Source organism: Aquarana catesbeiana, linkage group LG10, assembly GCF_042186555.1.
Source record: "Aquarana catesbeiana isolate 2022-GZ linkage group LG10, ASM4218655v1, whole genome shotgun sequence".
Lineage (NCBI taxonomy): Eukaryota > Metazoa > Chordata > Amphibia > Anura > Ranidae > Aquarana > Aquarana catesbeiana.
Window position 1 is genome coordinate 249,056,814 of NC_133333.1, and position 22,323 is coordinate 249,079,136.

The 22,323-nt window shown below is 43.7% G+C and overlaps 1 protein-coding gene across 12 annotated transcripts in view; it reads right to left on the minus strand.

The window, feature by feature from the left end:
• CAMTA1 (calmodulin binding transcription activator 1) overlaps positions 1-22,323 on the minus strand; it is a 2,014,371-nt gene that overhangs the window by 140,826 nt on the left and 1,851,222 nt on the right. The window contains exon 1 of one of the 12 annotated variants that reach the window (XM_073603620.1): positions 3,065-3,552. The exons of 9 other annotated variants lie outside the window; for them this stretch is intronic. In XM_073603620.1, coding sequence (XP_073459721.1) covers positions 3,065-3,110 — 46 coding nt within the window. In that variant the 5' untranslated portion in view covers positions 3,111-3,552. Of the gene's footprint in view, positions 1-2,019; positions 2,169-2,461; positions 2,989-3,064; positions 3,553-22,323 lie in introns of those variants that run through there. 2 more of the 12 variants (XM_073603622.1, XM_073603623.1) reach the window with 2 other exon arrangements.

A 22,323-nucleotide genomic window follows, 5' to 3' on the forward strand; every position in this document is an offset into this window, starting at 1 on the left:
TCCCAAGATAAGAATTACAGCCTCCCAGGTCCATGTCTGTACAGTGTATTTAACTCCACAGAGCATTGCTACCCCCTTATAGTAAAGCAATTTGTCCGCTGAATTATTTAACACCCATCAATAGGTGATCTATAACCTAGGGCTAGTTGTACGAGTCTGTTAAATGCTGCCGATCGTTTTAAAACTTCAGAAGCCTTTTTCAATTTTAGATCAGTCTTTAATCAAACTCTTTAACCCTTTTATGACCCGGGGGGGGGGGGGGGGGATCCTTACTCCATCTGCAGTGCAAAAGAGGTCATTGGAAGATTGGGGGTTATAGTCATTAAACTAAAGTCTTTTTAATGATTAACTATCAAATGATAAAGAGAGTAATTTTTGGATACTTTTTTGGAAGTCTCTCTTTATCAGTTCACAAGGTGAATGACCCTCACAGGGTCTGATATGAGCAAGCATTGGCTACAAAGTTTGATGGACCAGATACATTGCTTCTGCACTCCCTGATAATACACAATGTATCCCCTGACCCCAATTATTAGTTTTAGATCGACAATTCCAGTTAAGAATTAAAAGTCCAACACTCTTCAGTATCTAAAACATATGTAAAGCTTCTTACATTCCCTGGGAATACACAACATATGACCTGACCCCAATGTATTCGTTTTAGGTCTACAATTTCTGATTAAGAATTAAACCTCCAACACTATACACTATCTAAAACATGTGTAAAGCTTCTGCACTCCCGGATAATACACAACGTATCCCCTGACCCCAACTTTTCAGTTATAGGTCTACAATTCCAATTAAGAATTAAAACACCAACACTCTTCAGTATCTAAAACATGGGTAAGGCTTCTCCACTCCCCGATAATACACAACATATCCCCTAAAACCCAACTTATCAGTTTTAGTTGTACAATTCCAATTATGAATTAAACCACCAACACTCTTCAGTATAATATGGGTAAGGCTTCTCCACTCCCTGATAATACACAACGTATCCTGTGACCCTCAACGTATTCGTTTTAGGTCTACAATTCCAATTAAGAATGAAACCTTCAACACTTTTTTAGTATCTAAAACATGGGTAAAGTTTCTGCACTCCCTGATAATACACAACGTATCCTGTGACCCCAACGTATCGGTTTTAGGTCTTCAATTCCAACTAAGAATAAGGTCCAACACTTTTCACTACCTAAAATAAGGGTAAAGCTTCTTACCTTCCAAACCAATACACAATCCACTAGTAACCTGTCCCCTGACCCCAATATATCAGTTTTAGGTCTACAATTCCAATTAAGAATAAGTCAAGCTTTGGTCAATGTATTCCCTGACCCCAACGTATTCGTTTTAGGTCTACAATACCAACTAAGAATAACGTCCAACACTTTTCTTTACCTAAAATAAGGTTAAGGCTTTTTACCTTCCACGATAATACACAATCCACTAGTAACCTGTCCCCTGGCCCCAATATATCCGTTTTAGGTCTACAATTCCAACAAGGAATAAGTCAAGCTTTGGTCAATGTATCCCTTGACCTCAACTTATTCGTTTTAGGTCTACAATACCAACTAAGAATAACATCCAACACTTTTCAGTACCTAAAATAAGGGTAAAGCTTCTTACCTTCCACGACAATACACAATCCACTAGTAACCTGTCCCCTGACCCCAATATATCAGTTTTAAGTCTACAATTCCAACTAGGAATAAGTCAGGCTTTGGTCAATGTAGCCCCTGACCCCAATATATTCGTTTTAGGTCTTACAATACCAATTAGGAATAACGTCCAACACTTTTCAGTACCTAAAATAAGGGTAAAGCTTCTTACCTTCCACAACAATACACAATCCACTAGTAACCTGTCCCCTGACCCCAATATAACAGTTTTAAGTCTACAATTCCAATTAAGAATAAGTCAAGCTTTGGTCAATGTATCCCCTGACCCCAATGTATCTACAATACCAATTAGGAATAACGTCTAACACTTTTCAGTATCTAAAATAAGGGTACAGCTTCTTACCTTCCCTGATAATAGACAATCCACTAGTAACCTGTCCCCTGGCCCCAATATATCAGTGATAGGTCTACAATTCCAATTAGGAGTTAAAAGTCCATCACTTTTCAGTATCTTAAGCATCAAAGTCACTTAGTGAGTCTAATAGGACAATGCAAACAGCAACAATAGCGTGGCAGCCCATTGCGACGTGAACATCCGACCCCCCAAAATAGGAGCCCTGATTGGTTGCTGCACTTTCAAAGAAGCCCGTAAGATTTAAGAGTTCTTTCTAAATCTTTGGTGTCAAAGCAGAGAAACTTGTCTGCAGCAGATTTTTTAGAATACAGAACTTACTAAAAAAAAAAAGTAGTCACAGCAAAAACACAAGAAGACACGAATGACACAAAGGACCTGGACACAAGACACACATCAAACCACCCCCCACCAAGAAGTGAAAATCATCTACCTTCCAGTTTACCCTCCATGGACAGTCCTGCTTAGACAAAGTCCACTTTTGGACCGCACATTCCAAGACTGGGCAAAGGAGAAAAGTTTTGTAACTGGAAGGGGTACGGGTCTCTCCCTCTCTGGGTGGGGTGAGAAGTCTTTCAGAGAACACGTGTTGCAGGTAAACACAGCGGCGGAGCTCCTCTGCACGTGTCGCTCCTGGCTAAAGAGTTCATCCAGAGTTTTCTTTAGCACGCTAATCTCTGTCCCTTGCCTTGACGTTGTTCTAGGAGAAGGCAGGATAGAGAGTTTTTTTTTTTTTTTGAGTTGCCCCCCTTTTGCAGCCCTCGCCCTCCCCTCTCAGTCTAAGCCTTAATCTGCCTCTAAGAAAGTCCAAAGCTTGACTTTCCAAGAATGCAGGTGCAGTTTGGCTCTGTCCATGAAGCAGTGCTGAAACAGAGCACGCCTAAAGCTTTGTTCCACCTCTCTCGCTTGCCCTCAGATGACAACCGTCTGCCTCGCTCGGGGAGGGGCTACCTCTGCCTCAACCCCCCCCCTACCTCCCTCCCTGCCGGATTCCTTGGGAAGCCAGGGTTCTTTTGTCCTTTTGGTGCCTCCGTACCTGCAATGCTGCAAAGCAGGCTTCTCTTTTCTCTCCTTCTCTGCATTATGACAAATCAAGACAGGCAGTTGGGCTGCTAGCACACACCAGAAACAAGGAGAGCCTGAAAATAGGCATTCAGTGCTCTGAAGGCAACTGCAGTGGGAAGGGGGGTGTCACACCAGAACTCCCCCACTCATTTTTTTTTTCTTTTCTTTTTTTATCCTCCATGTAGCCGTGAGTGCCGGACAGCCCCAGAACCTGCAGCATTTGGACTAATGAGATCTCATTAAATATTAAAGAAGCTTTGATTACAGACAACACAACCCCTTCCATCAGCCTGAGGTCACCCAGGAACAGAGGAGCTGCTGCTGCATCACATCTTTTGTCCGATTACCCCCTTTGTTTTTATTTTATTTTCTATTCCATGTATTAGGAATCTTTGGAAGGAAAGTACTCTTGCTTGGGAACTTGGGAAAGGCGGAATAGTGTTTGGGGAAATGATGCATTGCTACATCTCATTTTAAATGTCAGAAAAGACAAAAAGGGGGGGGGGGGGTCTAGGGGGCGTCAACTGCGGGAAGCCAGCGGAGATTTCCTCGGTCACCTTTAACCTCTGTTCACTAATATTTGTTTGTGTATAGTGCGCAGCAGATGTGGGGTGCAGCATGCTGGCCGGTGGTGTGGCTGGAGGGGCCTGCGGCTGCTGATACACTTTGCTACCAGCGAGCAGTTGTTGATCTGCAGTGTTATTCAGACCTCCCACACACTGCAGGGGTGAAAATTACCCCTCCCCATCTGTGCTGAACTGAACACAAAGGAGTGCAGATCCACTCACTTCTTCTCCCCTACTGCTCTGTGATGGAGAGACGAGCTCAATACTCAGCAGAAGAGTCATAATACTAATAATAATAATATTAGCAAATCTGTCTTTCTTTGTCCTCTTCCTCACTCTCTTCCTTACCTCTTACTTTTCTCTTTGTTTTGTTTCTTTCCCTCCTTTTCTCTTTCCTTTATTCACAATTTCCTACCTTCTTTTGTTTCTTTCTTTCTAACACTAATATTAATATTATTAATTCTATTTTTTCCATCTTTCTCCCTCTCTTCTTTACTTTCCCCTTTTCTTTCATTTCTTTCTTACTTTCTTTGTTTGTTTGTTTCTTTCCTTCCTACTTTCCTCTTTATTTACTTTTCTTGCTCTCCTTTTCTCTATTCGTTCTTTCTTCCTTCTTTTCTTTCGGCAGAATTTTCTTTCTTTCTTACCTTCCTCCGTTTCTTTCTTTCTATAGTATTAATAATAATACTAATATTAATATTTATTATTGTATTTTTTTCCATCTTTCTCCTCTCTTCTCTCTTTCTTACTTTCCTCCTTTCCTCCATTCTTTCTTTCCTTTTGTAATAACTTTTTTCTTTCATTCTTTCTTTTTATTTCTTTTAGTCCTACTTTCCTCCTTATTTGCTTTCTTTCCCTCCTTCTCTCTCTTTCTGTTCTCATCTTTCCTTTCCTACCAATTTCCATTCTCTTTTCTTATTTCACTCTTTATTTACTTTCTTTCCTTCCTTCTCTCTTTTCTTTCTTTCTTCCCTCTTCCCTTTCTTCTCAGTTATCTTTCTTTCTTCCCTCTTTCCTTTCATCCCAAATTTTTGTTCTTTTTTCTTTCCTTCATTCTTTTCTTTTCTTCCTTCCTTCATTCTTTTCTTTTCTTCCTTCCTTCATTCTTTTTCTTCCTTCCTTCATTCTTTTCTTTCCTTCCTTCCTTCTTTCCTTCCTTCTTCTTTCTTCCCTCTTTCCTTTCATCTCAATCTTTCTTTCTTTCTTTCTTTCTTTCTCTTCTTTCTCTTTCTTTCTCTTTCTTTCTCTTTCTTTCTTTCTCTTTCTTTCTCTTTCTTTCTCTTTCTTTCTTTCTCTTTCTTTCTTTCTTTCTTTCTCTTTCTTTCTTTCTTTCTTTCCTTCTTTCCTTCTTTCCTTCTTCCTTCTTTCCTTCTTTCCTTCTTTCCTTCTTTCCTTCTTTCCTTCTTTCCTTCCTTCTTTCCTTCCTTCTTTCTTTCCTTCTTTCTTTCTTTCCTTCTTCCTCCCTTAATTTCCTACTTTCCTCTTCATTTCCTTTCTTTCGTAACTTCTCTCTCTTTTTTTTTCTTCCCTTTATCCTTTTGCCCCAATTTCTTCCCTATTTTTTTTCTTTCTTTCCTCATTCCTTTCATCCTAATTTCCTACCTTCCCATCCTTCCTTATTTCTTTTCTCTTTCTTTTCATTCCAGTTTCCCTTCCTTCTTTCTTTATTTCTTATTTCATAATAATAATAATAAATATTTTTTTTCTTTTTTCTTCTTTCTCCCTTTTTCCTACTTTCCTCTTTATTTTCTTTAACCTCCCTTGTTACTCTTTTCTTTCTTCTCTTCTTCTCTCTTTCCTTTTGTCCCATTCCCCCCTCCCTGTATCACCATTTCCTCAGCCTCTAAACCAGAACTCTCACCTCTTTACATCAGTCTTTGTCCCAGAGAAGCTTGCAGTCTAATGTTCCCACTGCTGTCACGCACAGAGCCAAACTAAGGTACCTTGCCACTATGTTTCTGGGAGGGAACCCGGAGCACTCAGAAGCCTAAGCTAGCATAGGGAGAACATACAAACTCCATGCAGACTGTGTCCCTTATCCAGCACTGGTTGCTATGAAGCATTACAGTTCCCATGAAAGGAAATTCACTAAAAAGGTTCAAAGTGAAACCGTTCTCCAGCCCTCAGTCCTATTAGCCAGCAGAATAAACCCGAATAAACATGATTTTAACATTTCCGAGTCTTCTGCTTACATTCTACTGCACTGTTTAACAGAACTTCTAATCAGTTTAAAGTGAACTGAATGCAAAACATTTTTCTTTAGTTTTGGATCGAGTCTAGAGGGATTAGAACCCCTGTCAGGTTTTTATTGCCATCTGTGGGTTGTCACCAAAACAGGAACACAGGGGAAATCTTCCAATGGGGACACTAGTTCTGGTGACAACTGGGCATTCCCTCACTTTGGAGGGATTTCCAGCCCTGCCCCTCACAGTGTCCCAGCCTACTGCTGAGCCTCCAGCCCTCTATAGTGCTCCCAACAGTTGCTCACAGTGCTCCTGAACCTCCATTAGTGCCCCCCTGCCTCCAGAAACCTCATCACCTATAGAGTCATAAAGTCTGCTGCAGTGTCCCCTAACCCACTCCACAACCCCACTTGCCCCACAGTGACACCCAGCTGCAGATCCATTAACCTCCAACAGTGCCTCCCAACTTTCATAGTGCCCCCCAACTTCCCACAGTGCCACCCAGCCCCCCCCCCCCCCCCCCCCACAGTGCCTCGGCCTGCTGCAGAGCCTCCAGCCCTTAATAGTTCCCCCTCCAGAAACCTCATCTCCTACAGTGCCAGCAAGTCAGCTGCAGAGTCCTCTAACCCACTCCACAGCCCCACTTTCCCAACAGTGACACCCATCTGCAGATCTCTTAACCTTCCATAGTGCCTCCCGGCTTCTATAGTGCCCCCCAACTTCCCATAGTGACCCACGGTCCCCCGGGCCCCCTAAGCCTCCACAGTGCCCCCCGACCTCCCACAGTGCCGCCCAGGTTCCCTTAGTGCCCCTAGCCTGCTGCAGAGCCTACAGCCCTCCATAGTGCCCCCCTACCTCCAACAGTGTCCTACAGTGCCTCCCAGCCTGATGCAGAGCCTCCAGCCTTCTATAGTGCTCACAACCTCTGACAGGGTCCCACAGTGCTCCCCAAACCTCCATCAGTGCCCCTTCCAGAAACCTCATCCCCTACGGTGCCACCAAGTCCCCTAACCCACTCCACAACCCCACTTGCCCCACAGTGACACCCAGCTGCAGATATCTTAGTCTCCCATAGTGCCTCCCAGGTTTCATAGTGCCCCCCAACTTCCCATAGTGCCCCCAGGTCCCTTAAGCCTCCACAGTGCCCCCCACACCCAACCTCCCACAGTGCTGCCTAGGCTCCTTCAGTACCCCCCAGCCTGTTGCACAGCCTCCAGCCCACTATAGTGCCCCCAACATCCGACAGTGTCTCACGGTGCCCCCAAACCTCCATAAATGCCCTCTCCAGAAACCTCATCCCCTACAGTGCCACCAAGTCTGCTGCAGAGTCCCCTTCCCCTCAGTGACACCCATCTGCAGATCTCTTCTTCCACAGTGCTTCCCAGGCTCATTCAGTGCCCCCCCGATTGCTGCTAAACCCCCTAACCCCACCTTAAAGTTTATTCCCCCTAAACTTTTACTTTCTCCCACAGTGCCCCCTGGCTTCTATAGTGCCCCCCAGGGCTCACCCATTGTGAACCACGGTGCCCCCAGGCCCCCTAAGCTCCTCCAGTGCCCCCCAGCCTGCTGCAGAGCCTCCAGCCCCCCATGGTGCCCCCATACCTCTAACAGTTTCTAACAGTGCCCCCAACCACCTCCAGAAACCTCATTTCCTTCCAGGCCAGTAGATTTCCCCATCCCACTCCACAAGCCCCCCAACAATGACACCTAGCCCCATCCAGAGCCTTCTAGCATTTTAATACATGCTTTGCATTTCCATACTTCCATTGTGTGAGTATAAACTGTATTCTTTTCCGTTGGGACAGGCAAGGTTTTGGACGAATTGAGAGCCCCTGATTTCAGCCATCCTGTATACCTGATATAGTGCATAGGCAGCGAGCACAGCTCAGCCCGTAGTATTAGTGGACGGGTTATTTTTCCGACTCTGATCCTACCATGACATGACACAGCGGCGGCTGAGAAGTAACAGACAACATGAATTGTGGAAACTATGTAAGAGATAGAGACAGGAGGAGCTGATGGGAATGTTGCAGCTGTAATATATTTAGAACGCCCTGGACTGATAATAGTACGACAGGCGTCAGTGTCAGGCCAGGCAGACTTGTCTACTGTAGTTGGTAAATGAAACACTTTCATGGTACTGCACCTTATATCTCTTCACTTTGCTTAAAGCTAAACTCCAGGCAAAAAAAAAAAAAAAAAAACTTTCATTTTAATATGTTTCTCAGTAGCTTGCAAAGGATATAAATCCACTTTGTGTGTATCAAATTACTTTTGCAAACCCAGATAGTACCCTGAAAAAGTTGCTGTGACATCATCACTGTGCTGTATATAGCCTGTGCAGAGAGCAGAGCTGTGGAAGGGACCCAGCAGGCCCCACCCACTACAGAAAACTAAAGAAGAGGGCGGAGACAAGACCAGTCATCCTGCACAAGGAGAGAGAATAAAGCTGTGGGAGGGACCCTGCACACCCCACCTACTACAGAAGACTAAAGAAGAGGGCGGAGACAAGACCAGTCATCCTGCACAAGGAGAGAGAGCAGAGCTGTGGGAGGGACCCAGCAGGCCCCACCCACTACAGAAGACTAAAGAAGAGGGCGGAGACAAGACCAGTCATCCTGCACAAGGAGAGAGAACAAAGCTGTGGGAGGGACCCAGAAAGCCCCACCCACTACAGAAGACTAAAGAAGAGGGCGGAGACAAGACCAGTCACCCTGCATAAGGAGAGAGAGCAGAGCTGTGGGAGGGACCCAGCAGGCCCCACCCACTACAGAAGACTAAAGAAGAGGGCGGAGACAAGACCAGTCATCCTGCACAAGGAGAGAGAACAAAGCTGTGGGAGGGACCCAGCAAGCCCCACCCACTACAGAAGACTAAAGAAGAGGGCAGAGACAAGACCAGTCATCCTACACGAGGAGAGAGAACAAAGCTGTGGGAGGGACCCAGCAGGCCCCACCCATCACAGAAGACTATGGCCTCATTTACACTTGCTTCAGCTTCAAAATACATTAAAGCGCCTACCTCTCCAACATGCTTTTATGATGTGTTTTTGATGCTTCGTGGTGCTTCGATGAAGCTTTGGTGATGCTTCGGTGAAGCATTAGGGCTAGTTTACACTTGCTTCAAAACAAGGCTTCGGACAGGCTTTGTTAAAGCTCTCTGAACGCCAGTCAAAGCCCCGTCACTAAATAAAATGGTTAGCTTACAGTCCGGTTTACACCTTGCTTTTGCTTAGTGCTTCAATGAGGCTTTGGTGGAGCATCGATGAGGCTTCAGTGGGGCTTTGGTGAGGCTTCTTGGGGCTTCAATGAGGCTTCGGTGGGGCTTCAAGCGAGTTTTGCTATAGACTTCAATGGAGGCTTTGAAGACTCTTTGAAGCACCACTGAAGCTACATGGGGTATCATTTTTGAAGCGAAGCCAAAGCAAAGCAAAATCAAGTTGTAAACAGGACTGTAAATTAACCATTTTATTTAGTGACTAGAGTTCAGAGAGCTCTAACAAAGCCTGTCTGAAGCCTTGTTTTGAAGCAAGTGTAAACTAGCCGCTTTTGAAGCAAGTGTAAACTAGTGTGTTGAAGCCGAAGCAAGTGTAAATGAGCCCTAAGTGATGCTTCGGTGATGCTCTTTTGAAGCTTGGCAGATGTGAGTGATGAGAATCCTTGTGATCTGGGTAAGAAAACGTCTTCCACCACCACCAGGCAAACTATCTACTCACCAGAAGGAATTGACACCCATTACAGGAAGTCAGACCAAGCGCAGATACCAATGGAAGTGTGCCTTCTGAAGGGAGACTGATCCACGGGCCAATATACTCCAATGATTGATCAGAAGAAATTGGCACCCATTACAGGCAGTCAGACCAAGCACAGATACCAATGGAAGTGTGCCTTCTGAAGGAAGACGTATTCACGGACTGATATACTCCGATTGATCATATGTTAAAAGATAACAAGAAGAAGTGGCTCCTCATTGCGTATTATAAAAAAATCCCTTTATTCCATACGAAGCATTGGCATAAAACATAGTAAAAACACTTTGCCCAAATCAAAAAACATGCAGGTACGCCGTTTGCATTCCACCTGCGTTCCAACTAGCGGAAATGACTTATCACGTGCCCTACGACCCGACATGTTTCGTCAGTAACGTCTGATGTCATTAGGAGTCATGTGGTCGGATGCGTCACTTCCCTTATATATACACAGCCGCAAATTGGATATCCAATCCACTTCCATCCTTAGTAATCATTTTAAATGTTGTACTAAGAAGTTAATACATGGTTCTAGAACTAAATAAACTAAATTTTGGCACTTATATTAAATCAAAAAGTATATAATATAAAATTGATATAAAATGTATTGAAATCTATAATTATAAAAATATCATAACAAGTGCACCCTCTAATGGTGGACTCAATTACTACATCGAAAAGGACCAACTTGCCGGGACACCATCTTGTGGATGCATAAAGTATTGCTATCTACAATTACTCATTGTAAAAAACGCCATCTTGTGGATGGACATATTATAACTGTCAGAAATGGCTCTAATTAAAAACATGATATCAGGAGAGGAGTGGTTACTCATTGCCAAAAAACACCATTTTGTAGGTAAATATAGTATGACTATCAGAAAACTGCTATAACTAAAAAGCATGAAGTAAGGAGAAAACTGAATTGGAACACCATAACACAGCTTAATAATTAGAAATATAGCAATTTAAGTCAATGTCTACGTTGATACCTGATTTCCTGTCCGTGCGGGCTCCAATACGTGGGGCGGACGACTAAGAAGCTGGGAATTAGAATTAATGAACACCTCAACAATAATAAGATTGGGTTTCCAAAACATAGTCTGTCTAACCATTTCAGAACCTACCACAATCAGGATCCTAGTGTGGTTTCTTTTTCTGGAATTGACAGAGTTGTACCACACTGGTGGGGAGGTAATATGAAACAAAAGATTTCAAAAAAAGAAACAGAATGGATTTACAAACTCAATACTTTACATCCTGCTGGTATCAATGTAGACATTATTAAGTTGTGTTTTGGTTTTCCAATTCAGTTCTCTCCTTACTTCATGCTTTTCAGTTGTAGCAGTTTTCTGATAGTCATACTATATTTACCTACAAGATGGAGTTTTTTGGCAATGAGTAACCACTCCTCTCCTGATATCATATCATTTTTAATTAGAGCCATTTCTGACAGTTATAATATGTCCATCCACAATATGGCGTATTTTACAATGAGTAATTGTAGATAACAATACTTTATGCATCCACAAGATGGTGTCCCTGCAATAGGCAAGTTGGTCCTTTTCGATGTATTAATTGAGTCTACCATTAGAGGATGCACTTGTTACAATATTATCATAATTATAGATTTCAATACATTTTATATCGATTTTATATTATTTACTTTTTGATTTAATATAAGTGCCAAAATTTAGTTTATTTAGTTCTAGAACCATGTATTAACTTTTTAGTACTACATTTAAAATGATTACTAAGGATGGAAGTGGATGGGATATCCAATTTGCGGCTGTGGGGAAGTGACGCATCCGACCACATGACTCCTAATGAAATCAGACGTTTCTGACGAAACGCGTCATACATCATTTCCGCTAGTTGGAACGCAGGTGGAATGCAACTAGCGTACCTGCATGTTTTTTTATTTGGGCAAAGTATTTTAACTATGTTTCATGCCGATGCCTCGTATGGAATAAGGGAATTTTTTTTATACTACGCAATGAGGAACCCCTTCTTCTTGTTATCTTTTAACATATGATCAATCGTTGGAGTATATCGGGCCGTGGATCAGTCTCCCTTCAAAAGACACACTTCCATTGGTAGCTGTGCTTGGTCTGACCACCTGTAATGGGTGTCAATTTCTTCTGATCAATCATTGGAGTCTATCGGGCCGTGGATCAGTCTCCCTTCAGAAGGCACACTTCCATTGGTATCTGCACTTGGTCTGACTACCTGTAATGGGTGTCAATTCCTTCTGGTGAGTAGATTGTTTGCCTGGTGGTGGTGGAAGACGTTTTCTCACCCAGATTGCAAGGATTCTTATCACTCACATTGATAGGAGATTATGGTGGTGGTTCACGGACACTTAATTTGATATTAATTTTCTTTGGAAATTATATGGACATTTTCCTTAGTGCTTCAGCATATGTGTTTTTTTTTATGAATTTCACTTATGATTTTCTGCATCTTTATTTTTTATATATGCATATTTGGGTACTTAGAGCGCGGTATTAAATTTATTTGATTTCTTCAACACATCATTAGACCTTTGGTCTCACTACCAGCTGCTCCCTAAAAAAGTTATTTAACACAATTTACATTTATTCAAGTTAATTATTTTCCAGGGTGCGCAGCTTATAGGTTTTCCCTATTTTTTTTCAAGCTTGGCAGATGCCCTGTGTGTGTGTGTGTGGATATCTCATACATGCAATCTCTCCAAAACAAAACGAAGCTGAAGCTGAATTAAAGCTTCTTAAAAACTGCAGGTGCTTCAAGCAAGCTTTGCCATGAACTTCTATGGCTTTGAAGACACTTTGAAGCACCACTAAAGCGACATGGGGTATCATTTTTGTAGCAAAGTCAAAACAAAGCAAAGCAAAGCAAAAGCAAGGTGTAAACAGGACTGTAAGCTAACAAGAGCTTTGACTAGTGTTCAGAAAGCTTTAACAAAGCCTGTCCGAAGCCTTGTTTTGAAGCAAGTGTACACTAGCCCTAAAGGGAGGAACCCAGCAGGCCCCACCCAGTACAGAAGACTAAAGGAGGGAAACAAGGCCAGTCTCCCTGCACAAGGAGAGAGAGCAGAGCTGTGGGAGGGACCCAGAAGGCCACACCTACTACAGAAGACTAAAGAAGAGGGCGGAGACAAAACCAGTCATCCTGCATAAGGAGAGAGAGCAGAGCTGTGAGAGGGACCCAGCAGGCCACACCCACTACAGAAGACTAAAGAAGAGGGCGGAGACAAGACCAGTCATCCTGCACAAGGCGAGAGAGCAGAGCTGTGGGAGGGACCCAGCAGGCCCCACCCAGTACAGAAGACTAAAGGAGGGAAACAAGGCCAGTCTCCCTGCACAAGGAGAGAGAGCAGAGCTATGGGAGGGACCCAGCAGGCCACACCCACTACAGAAGACTAAAGAAGAGGGCGGAGACAAAACCAGTCATCCTGCACAAGGAGAGAGAGCAGAGCTGTGAGAGGGACCCAGCAGGCCACACCCACTACAGAAGACTAAAGAAGAGGGAAGGGACAAGAGCAGTCATCCTGCACAAGGCGAGAGAGCAGAGCTGTGGGAGGGACCCAGCAGGCCCCAACCACTACAGATGACTAAAGGAGGGGGCGGAGACAAGACCAGTCTCCCTGCACAAGGAAAGAGAGCAGAGCTTTGGGAGGGACCCAGCAGGCCACACCCACTACAGAAGACTAAAGAATAGGGCAGAGACAAGACCAGTCATCCTGCACAAGAAGAGAGAGAGAGAAGAGCTGTGGGAGGGACCCAGCAGGCCCCACCCACTAAAGAAGACTAAAGGAGGGGGCGGAGACAAGGCCAGTCTCCCTGCACAAGGAAAGAGAACAGAGCTTTGGGAGGGACCCAGCAGGCCCCACCCACTACAGAAGACTAAAGGAGGGGCGGAGACAAGGCCAGTCTCCCTGCACAAGGAAAGAGAGCAGAGCTGTGGAAGGGACCCAGCGGGCCCCACCCACTACAGAAGACTAAAGGGCTGCCCAATGCGCAATTCACTTGAATGGGCTGCCCAATGTGCATCTGTCGCCTAAAAAGAAGCTCTTGCTCCATTTCGGGGGTCAAACTTCCTGGGAGCTTTAAAGGCGTGGTTTGCCGCGATTGCTGCGCGTCAGGATATACAACGTGGCCCTCGTAGTGAAAAGTTTGGAGACCTCTGGTCTAGGTCATGCAATCCGCTTAAATTCAGCCATAGAAAAATAGCTGCCAGGTACATCCACTGTAGGACAATGCAAGAGTTAATTTCTAACTATGTGCAAAGCATCCTTGAACAACACCTTTATCTTATCTGTGTAACATATGGTATACCCTAAATATAGCCAATCACAGGCTGATATGGGATGTATGTACATATTGTAGCTTGTTGCATAAGAGGTTATGGTCTTTCCAGGTAAACACAGGTGTCACAAGTGAATGATTGCTCATATCAGGCATTGCAGGGTAACTACAGCCAAAAATATAAATACACTGCAAGAGCCTATACATAGGGAGTGGAATACCTGACAAAGAATATGTAACAAACACCCCCCCCCCATTCAAGAGAATGACAGCTATTTTCACAGCTTGCAGACTTTGTGTCACTGCCCCGCCTACTGTCTGTTCTTAGCGTAACAGAAGGTTATGTTACTGGCTGCAGAACTCTTTTTCTTCCACATGATGGCAGTAGCAAGTATGCTTTAATTTGCTTGTGACTGACCTTAGGCTGTGCCAGGGGGCGGCACGTCCATTAGTGGCGCACAGGCGCCGCCCCCCCCCGTCCCTGCATCTGGCCCCAATGCAGGATGCTGGATGCATGAATTCCAATGGAGGGAGGGTTTGAAACATGTGATTAGAGGCTCTAATTGGCTTCAAAAAAGAGTGGGCTCGGGGTGCAGAGCACTACGAACCGAGCTCACCCTGTTGCGTGACAATAGCGAATGAATATTTGCTATTTTCACACTGATTCCCCTCCCAGTCATTCAGGAAGCGGGGCCGAGACCTGTTTCCTGATTGGTCTAAATGAGAAGTGTTCCATTTGGCCGCCAAGGAGGACGGAGGAGATGGAAGCCGATGTGATACCCGTGGAGGAGAGCAGGGGAAGGGGGAGCCGCCCATGATGCCCGCCGCCTGTCGCCCGGGTGAATCGCTGCCTGCCTTAGATGGAGTAAGTGCTCCGGACCCGACCAACCGGACTGGGGGGGGGGGGTTGTGGGTGCGCTGTTTGCTGCCCCCCCCAAAAAAATGACCACCGCTGCCACTGTGTGGCACTCTGGGAGATCAGGAGTCAGGAGAAGGATCTGAGCCACGGCCATCACTGGGAAACCAACTACAATACCCAGTGATACCTGAGAGCAGGAGGGATCTGATAAAAGGAAAGAGCAGAGCAGTTGGGGAGTGCACCAACCGGAGAGAGGATGGGAGAAGAAGCACTGTGTTGTGTTGAGTTTAACTGGACGCTGCCATAGCTCCCAACTGTCCCTGATTTTGAGGAAATGTCCTTGATTCGGAACAAAGTCCCTCTGTCCCTCTTTCCTTCCTGGACCTTTTGCATATTTTTAGCACTAATCACTTTATTAGTGTCACTGGTTCCCACAAAGTGTCAAAAGTGTCAGTTCGTGCCTGATTGTCCACCGCAATATCGCATTTCAGCTATAGGTTGCTGATCGCCACCATTACTAGTAAAAAATAAATAAATAAATAAAAATTCCAGTATATATCCCATAGTTTGTAGACGCTATAACTTTTGTGCAAACCAATCAATATATACTTATTGGGATTTTTTTAACCAAAAATATGTAGCAGAATACATAATGAAGAAATTATATATTTCTTCATTATTTATATATTTATATTTATTTTTAAAATTGTCGGCCTTTTTCTGTTTATAGCGCAGCAAGTAAAAAAACACAGGTGAGCAAATACAACCAAAAGAAAGCTCTATTTGTTGGGAAAAAAAAGGACATTCATTTAATTTATGTACAGTATTGCATGATCGCACAATTATCATTTAAAGTAATGCAGTGCCGTATCACAAAAAATGGTCTGGTCACAGGAAGGGGGGTAAATCTTCTGGAGGTCAAGTGGTTAAAAAAGTCATATACTTCATATATTTTTTATTTTCATATACTTTATATATTTCATATTTTAAAACCCAGTGGCGCTCAAATACCACCAAAAGAAAGCACTATTTGTGGGAAAAAACAACAACATTAATTTCATTTATGTACAGCGTTGCATGACCGCACAATTGTCATTTAAAATAACGCAGTGCCGTATCGCAAAAAAACGGCCTGGTCATGAAGGTAGATAAATCTTCCGGTGGTCAAGTGGTTACTCTCATTTCGTGTCCTGCTGACAACGGTTTCACCCAACAGGAAGTTATGAACCCTAAGCCTCGATGGCCGGGACGAAACGCGTAAGAGTCATGGTTTGGTAGAGATATGTAAGCAGCACGGGCTGGTCGAGAGAGCGACAGTTCTTTCATTTATGTGTCTGTCACTTTCTGAATTAGTATATGAACACGCTGGGCCCCCCCGATCCTTACGGATCTAGGGAAGAGGTTCCTCTTTAGCTTTGAGTGGCGCCGCAAGCATTTTTCCCCAGGTTGCAGGAAGTCATGGAAAAATTTGCAACAGTTTCACCAGTGTTGCAGATTTTAATAGGTCGCAGCTTTTCTCTTTCAGCCTAGGCGTTTCATTCTTCCTGCTGCAGCAAGGGGAGACTTGTGCCTTTTAAAAAAAACGCCCCTCTACAAAATAAATGAGATTTGAACACCCCCAGCTTTAACTAACTTTCTACAAGCTAATGTGACTCGCCGTGCCGCATGACAAAATTCAGGGCTAGATTGATAACATTTTGCGGAATAATTTTTATCATTTATTTTATAAATCATTATATACTATATTTATAAATTATTTTATAAAATAATGAAATAGTCAATAATTCCCCCACAAAATCAACTTCAGCTCATCCTTCATCAAGACTTATTAAACTTGCCAGCATTCACCAAATATGGTGATATCCATGCCGAAAGGTGCTTATCAATTCTCAATTAAAAAAAAATAAATAAAAAAGGAAAAAAAAAATGATATAAAATAGAACACATTTAGTAATCGCCAAGTATTATTAAAGTCGTGGTGAATAATGCATTGGCCCCATGGGGCCCCCTCTTTTTTAAACTTTTTAGGTTGATGATCTAGCATGCTTTGATATTAAATGGTTAAGTAATAGCAATGTGTTCTGCAGTGGGCTTTTTGCTGGGTCTCCTCCTTTGTTTTACAGGGATTCGCTACACGGGGCTTGTTGCTGGGGTGAAGAGGAATTTGCCGGCTGGAGTTGCTGGGCAAGAAGTATGCAGGGTACTTGCCGGATTGGTGTCTGGACTTTCGGCAGTAGATCAGTCAGCCAATTACAATGTGCCTGTCCCTTAATCGTCACCTGTCGCCTCGGAACCTCAGCAGAATCCTTCTGTGGTGACCGGTGAGCCCACCTGTATTGTCACTGACCAGTCCGGGGGGTTAGGTCACTGGCGTTCTAGGTTAACTTCAGATGACTAGCAATCCTTTATATGTAAGGATTGCTGGAGATTTGTAAGACTGAGCAGGTTTATTGTTAAAGGGTAAGTTCACCTTCTCAGGAAAAATGAAAAGGTGAACTAGCTGTAAATATCAAGGTCACCGCTCTGAACCCCTCTGCACATAGCGGCCATGGTGCCCCATGCTGCCAGTGTAGCGGACCATATACCACAATACACAGCCCAAGAGTGACTATCCTACATAATGCTCTAAATGGAAAGTGCTCATTGATCACTGCAGCCACATGTCCACTTTAAAGGGCAAGTTCACCATTTAATGAAAAATGAAAAGGTGATCTAACTCTACACCAGCCTTTTTCAACCAGGGTGCCCAGGCACCCTGGGGTGCCTTGAGGTCTTTTCAGGGGTGCTGTGGCAAAATCCCTAAAAATTGCCCAAAAATTATATACAAGCTGGCGGGTGGGTGAAGCCTGCCTTTCAGGCACACAAAACCAAAGATTTTCAATTTTCACCATTATAACCTTCTAGCTGCCAACTTCCTAATGACCAGTGACATCATTAGTTGATAAGGAGGATGTCAGTCACCTGCATTGCATCCTTGTTTGACCCTCCCTTTCCTCTCTCTATCAGCTTTGGGGTCACATTAGCTAAGTGATGGAGAAAAACTGAGGGAGAAGAGAAACATTGGAATGCTAGTCCATACCAGTTTGCAAAAGTGTATTTGCTTTGGAAGAATAAAGCATCTTTAACGTTGAGTGTCCTACATGTGTGGATATTGCTACATTTTTAAGAATAGTTTTTACATTTTAGAATGGGGTGCCTCAAGACTGTCTGTAATTTTGGAAGGTGCCTCAAGACTGTCCATAATTTTGAAGGGTGCCTCAAGACTGTCCATAATTTTGGAGGGTGCCTCAAGACTGTCCATAATTTTGGACGGTGTCTCAAGATTATCCATAATTTTGGAGGGTGCCTCTAAACTGTCCATAGTTTTGGAGGGTGCCTCAAGACTGTCCATATTTTTGGAGGGTGCCTCTAGACTGTCCATAATTTTGGAGGGTGTCTCAAGATTGTCCATAATTTTGGAGGGTGTCTCAAGATTGTCCATAATTTTGGAGGGTGTCTCAAGATTGTCCATAATTTTGGAGGGTGCCTCTAGACTGTCCATAATTTTGGAGGGTGCCTCAAGACTGTCCATAATTTCAGAGGGTGCCTCAAGACTGTCCATAATTTTGAAGGGTGCCTCAAGACTGTCCATAATATTGGAGAGTTCCTCTAGACGGTCCATAATTTTTGAGGGTGCCTCCAGACTGTCCAAAATTTTGAAGGGTGCCCTTAAGACTGTCTATAATTTTGGAGGGTGCCTCGAGACTGTTCATAATTGTAAAGGGTGCCTTGACTGAAAAATGGTTGAGAAACCCTGCCCTACACTATGCTACGCAGCCCCGAAGTGGGCATTTTTCATAATGCTTGCAATGACAAGCACTCAGTGATCAGCACAGCCATGTGACCATGCTGACCAATGAGGAGCACATCTGAGGCTTCTTCTTCTGGTACTGTGCCCCTGAAAAAAAGAAGCGCTTCTCACTTGTCAGAGTGGTCATGCGGCTGGGCTGAGCAATAAGTGCTTGTCATTGCAACCATTATGATAAATGCCCATCTGGGGCTGTGTATCATGGTGTATGGACCACTACACCGGCAGCATGGGGCATCAGTGGGGTTAAGAGGGGCAGCCAGGATAATTGGAGTTAGACCACAATTTCATTTTTTGTGAAAAGGTGAACTTACCCTTTAAAGTGCCAATGAAGATATTTGCCAGCACACCACGGATCTTCAAGTTGAGTCCAAATGATTTTTTATTGAAGTATGATCACATCACAAACAAAGTGCAATGTTTCGGAGTCACGAAGGAGACCTTCCTCAGGCATGAACTTGAAGATGTGAGGTGTGCTGGCAAATATCTTCATTGTGGCTTTCATGATCAAGTCTCTGGCAGAGATAAGAAACAAAGATCTGTAGTAAAAAGCAGAACATAATACACATTAAGCCTCGTACACACCACTATTTTTTTTTTTCTCGTTCAACCCAGCGGGTTGAACTGATAGCTCTGGTAAGAGCCGCTTTACTAACAATCCCCCCTGCCAGGACACTCTGGTCAGTGTTCTCAGCCATTGGCTGATCGAGAGTCAGTCAACAGACTTTTTTCGGTCATGAGCTTCTGTCGTAACGGTTGCAGTTGGATTATTGCTTTAACTGCAGTGTTTACAAGACTATTCACGTGGGTAAAGCAGGAAGCCCCTCCAACTCCCTTATGTTTCAGGAAGCCATTGCAAGAGCCTATCTCAGTATCTACGGAGCAGAAAATGGTAATAATCTGCAATGAAGTTGCTAAAATCTGTGCAATATACAAAATTGACCTGTTTTTTTTTTTTAACCTTTGACCAAAGTTGAGTTTCCCTTTAATACCGCATGAGACAGCAAGCTAGCTGAGAGATATTGTTAAAGATAAAAAGGTTATTTTTAAAATTAATCTCAATTCGCCATGGCATCTCCAGCAGAAAATGACTTAAGTGCTTAACTTGAACATATTAATCCTTTCCCATAACAGATGGACGTACTAGACTTATATGTCAATGGTTGATAATGACTTGTCTCAGTAAAGTCAGCAGCAATTGTCGTAACAATAACTTGTAGATATTAATCAATAAATATAGCCGTGGGTTATGGCTTACAGTCCGGTTGCGGGAATCCATCAAAGGCGCTGTTTGTGTACCTCATGCAGTAAACATCCTCGAGCATCAAATACAGTTGGAAAGATCAAATCGATTAACCAACAACCATCAAGAAATAATTCAGGGTTCAACAAAAACTAAAAAGAATATATCGCAAATATGTAGCCAAAATTTTCCAGGACTAACTACTGAGAAGACCAGATACCTCTACCACTTATTATTTAACCTTCAGAACCACCTCTAGAATTGGATACCTACAGGCCCAAACTAAGTGGTATACCCCACTACTCCAACTTACAGACCAAGACTAGTCAGAACACGAGGACACATATAAGGGCTCTATGATTTCCTCTAAAGACAGGGTAATAGAGTTGAAATTATTCTACCATTTTCACTATGTAAGCGCCATACTCCATAAAATGTGCCTATGCTCCTTCTCAACCTCATCTTTCCATTAAAATCTGGGGACCATTAGTTGTGTCTACTTATACATTCAATCCTCTGATACCATGTTTCTAAGCTAATCCTCCAAATGTTTTGATGCACCTTGGTTCCTAAATGCTGCTATCATGACACGTTTCATTTGTCTAGAGCAGCCTTTTTGAACCAGGGTACCCAGGCACCCTGGAGTGCCTTCAGGTTTGGAAGAATAAATCACCTTTAATGTTGGTTGTCCTACGTGCGTGCAGTGATGCTGCTGCATTTAAACTATTGAATAGCTTTTACATTTTAGAATGGGGCGCCTCAAGGCCTAGATCAGTCATTCTCAACCAGGGTTCCATGTAAACCCAGTGTTCCTCCATTGGTGTCCAGGGCTTCCTTGAGCTGTGGCTTATTGAACCCCCCCCATTTGATAGTGCCTGCACAGTTCTTGGGCCAATGCCACTTGGCAGAGCTAGTGGCATTGGATCAATTAATTTGATTCTCACCAACATTATAAGGGTTGCATTCTTCCCACTAGCCACCAACATAGAATGTATTTTTGCCACTGATCTCTTATGAATTGGTATTAGTAGGGGCTCCACTGAGGTAAGAAGGCTGCACAAGCCTGGTCTAGATATTCCATTATCTGCTTCTGTATAATAAAACGCGAGAGAGTTATAAAGTGTAATTCAAGTCTAGATCTAACTAAGCTTAAAATTGATCCCACCTCCTTCTAATTACCCTGTAGAAGGAAGATACACATAATTACCTATTCTCGGGGCACTCTGATCCGGTCACATGATCTCTCCAGCGGCCAGCTCCAGGGGAGAAGAGAGATCGTCAACAACAGATGGAATGCCTGGGCAGTGACATTACCCATAGGCTTACTACAGGGCATCCATTGTCGGTTGTCCCTCCTCTCCCCTGAAGCCTGGCGCTGGGAGCCAATCACATACCTGGACCGATGCGCCTTGAGATTTGTAAATATAAGCATCTTCCTTTTACAGGATAGTTAGAATAGGAATTACGAGGGGTGTGGGAGCTGTTTTAAGCTTAGATCTAGCTTGGACTTCCTCTTTAAGCTTTTTGTGCTTATATTACTGTAGTCTAATACTGACTAAAAATCAATAAAAACTATCTTAAAAAAAACAAAATACAGGACTGTGATGGAAATTGGAAGGGACTGAAGGAAGACTGATGCAAAATACAAATATGTAGGAAGAGTGTCCTAAAAGAACATCATAGGCCTGCTGAGGTTGACTTTTTCCATAGAAAGAGCAGGTAACCCTTCACACACAGTAATGCCGCGTACACACGGTCGGACTTTTCGGCTACAAAAGTCCGACGGACCAAGTCCAGCGACAATCTGATCGTGTGTGGGCTTCCCCGGACTTTCAGCGGACTTTTCCAGCCGCAAATCTGACGGACTTTAGATTTGGAACATGCTTCAAATCTTTACGTCGTAACTCTGCCGGACCCAGAAATCCACTCGTCTGTCTGCTAGTCCGACGGACAAAAACCCACGCTAGGGCAGCTATTGGCTACTGGCTATCAACTTCCTTATTTTAGTCCGGTGTAAGTCATCACGTACGAATCCGTTGGACTTTTGTGTAATCGTATGTAGGCAAGTCCGTTCGTTAGAAAGTCCGCCGCAAGTCCGCCAAAAGTCCGTCGAAAGTCTATCGGACGGGCCGTCTGACTTTTGTAGCCGAAAAGTCCGACCGTGTGTATGCGGCATTTCTGTCATCGCATTTTTTTAATAGAAATCCGCACCATTCACAGCATCTGTTGTTGCGATTCTGACCTTTAAAAATGTCTGTACCATTCGCAGCCATACCCAGACAAGAATGTAACCCTTTGTGAATTGCAGATGTAATCCTGTCACACCTTTTGAAAACATCCGCCTGGCGAAACGCGTTGGTCGGAGCAGTAAGTGACATCATCCCACACAGTACATTCGGAAGTGATGCCATTGTGCAAAGGAGGAAGGGACTGCTTGCAATTGTTTGCATGAAACAGTTACCCTGGTGCATCTAATGTTTAACAAGTGATTGTAA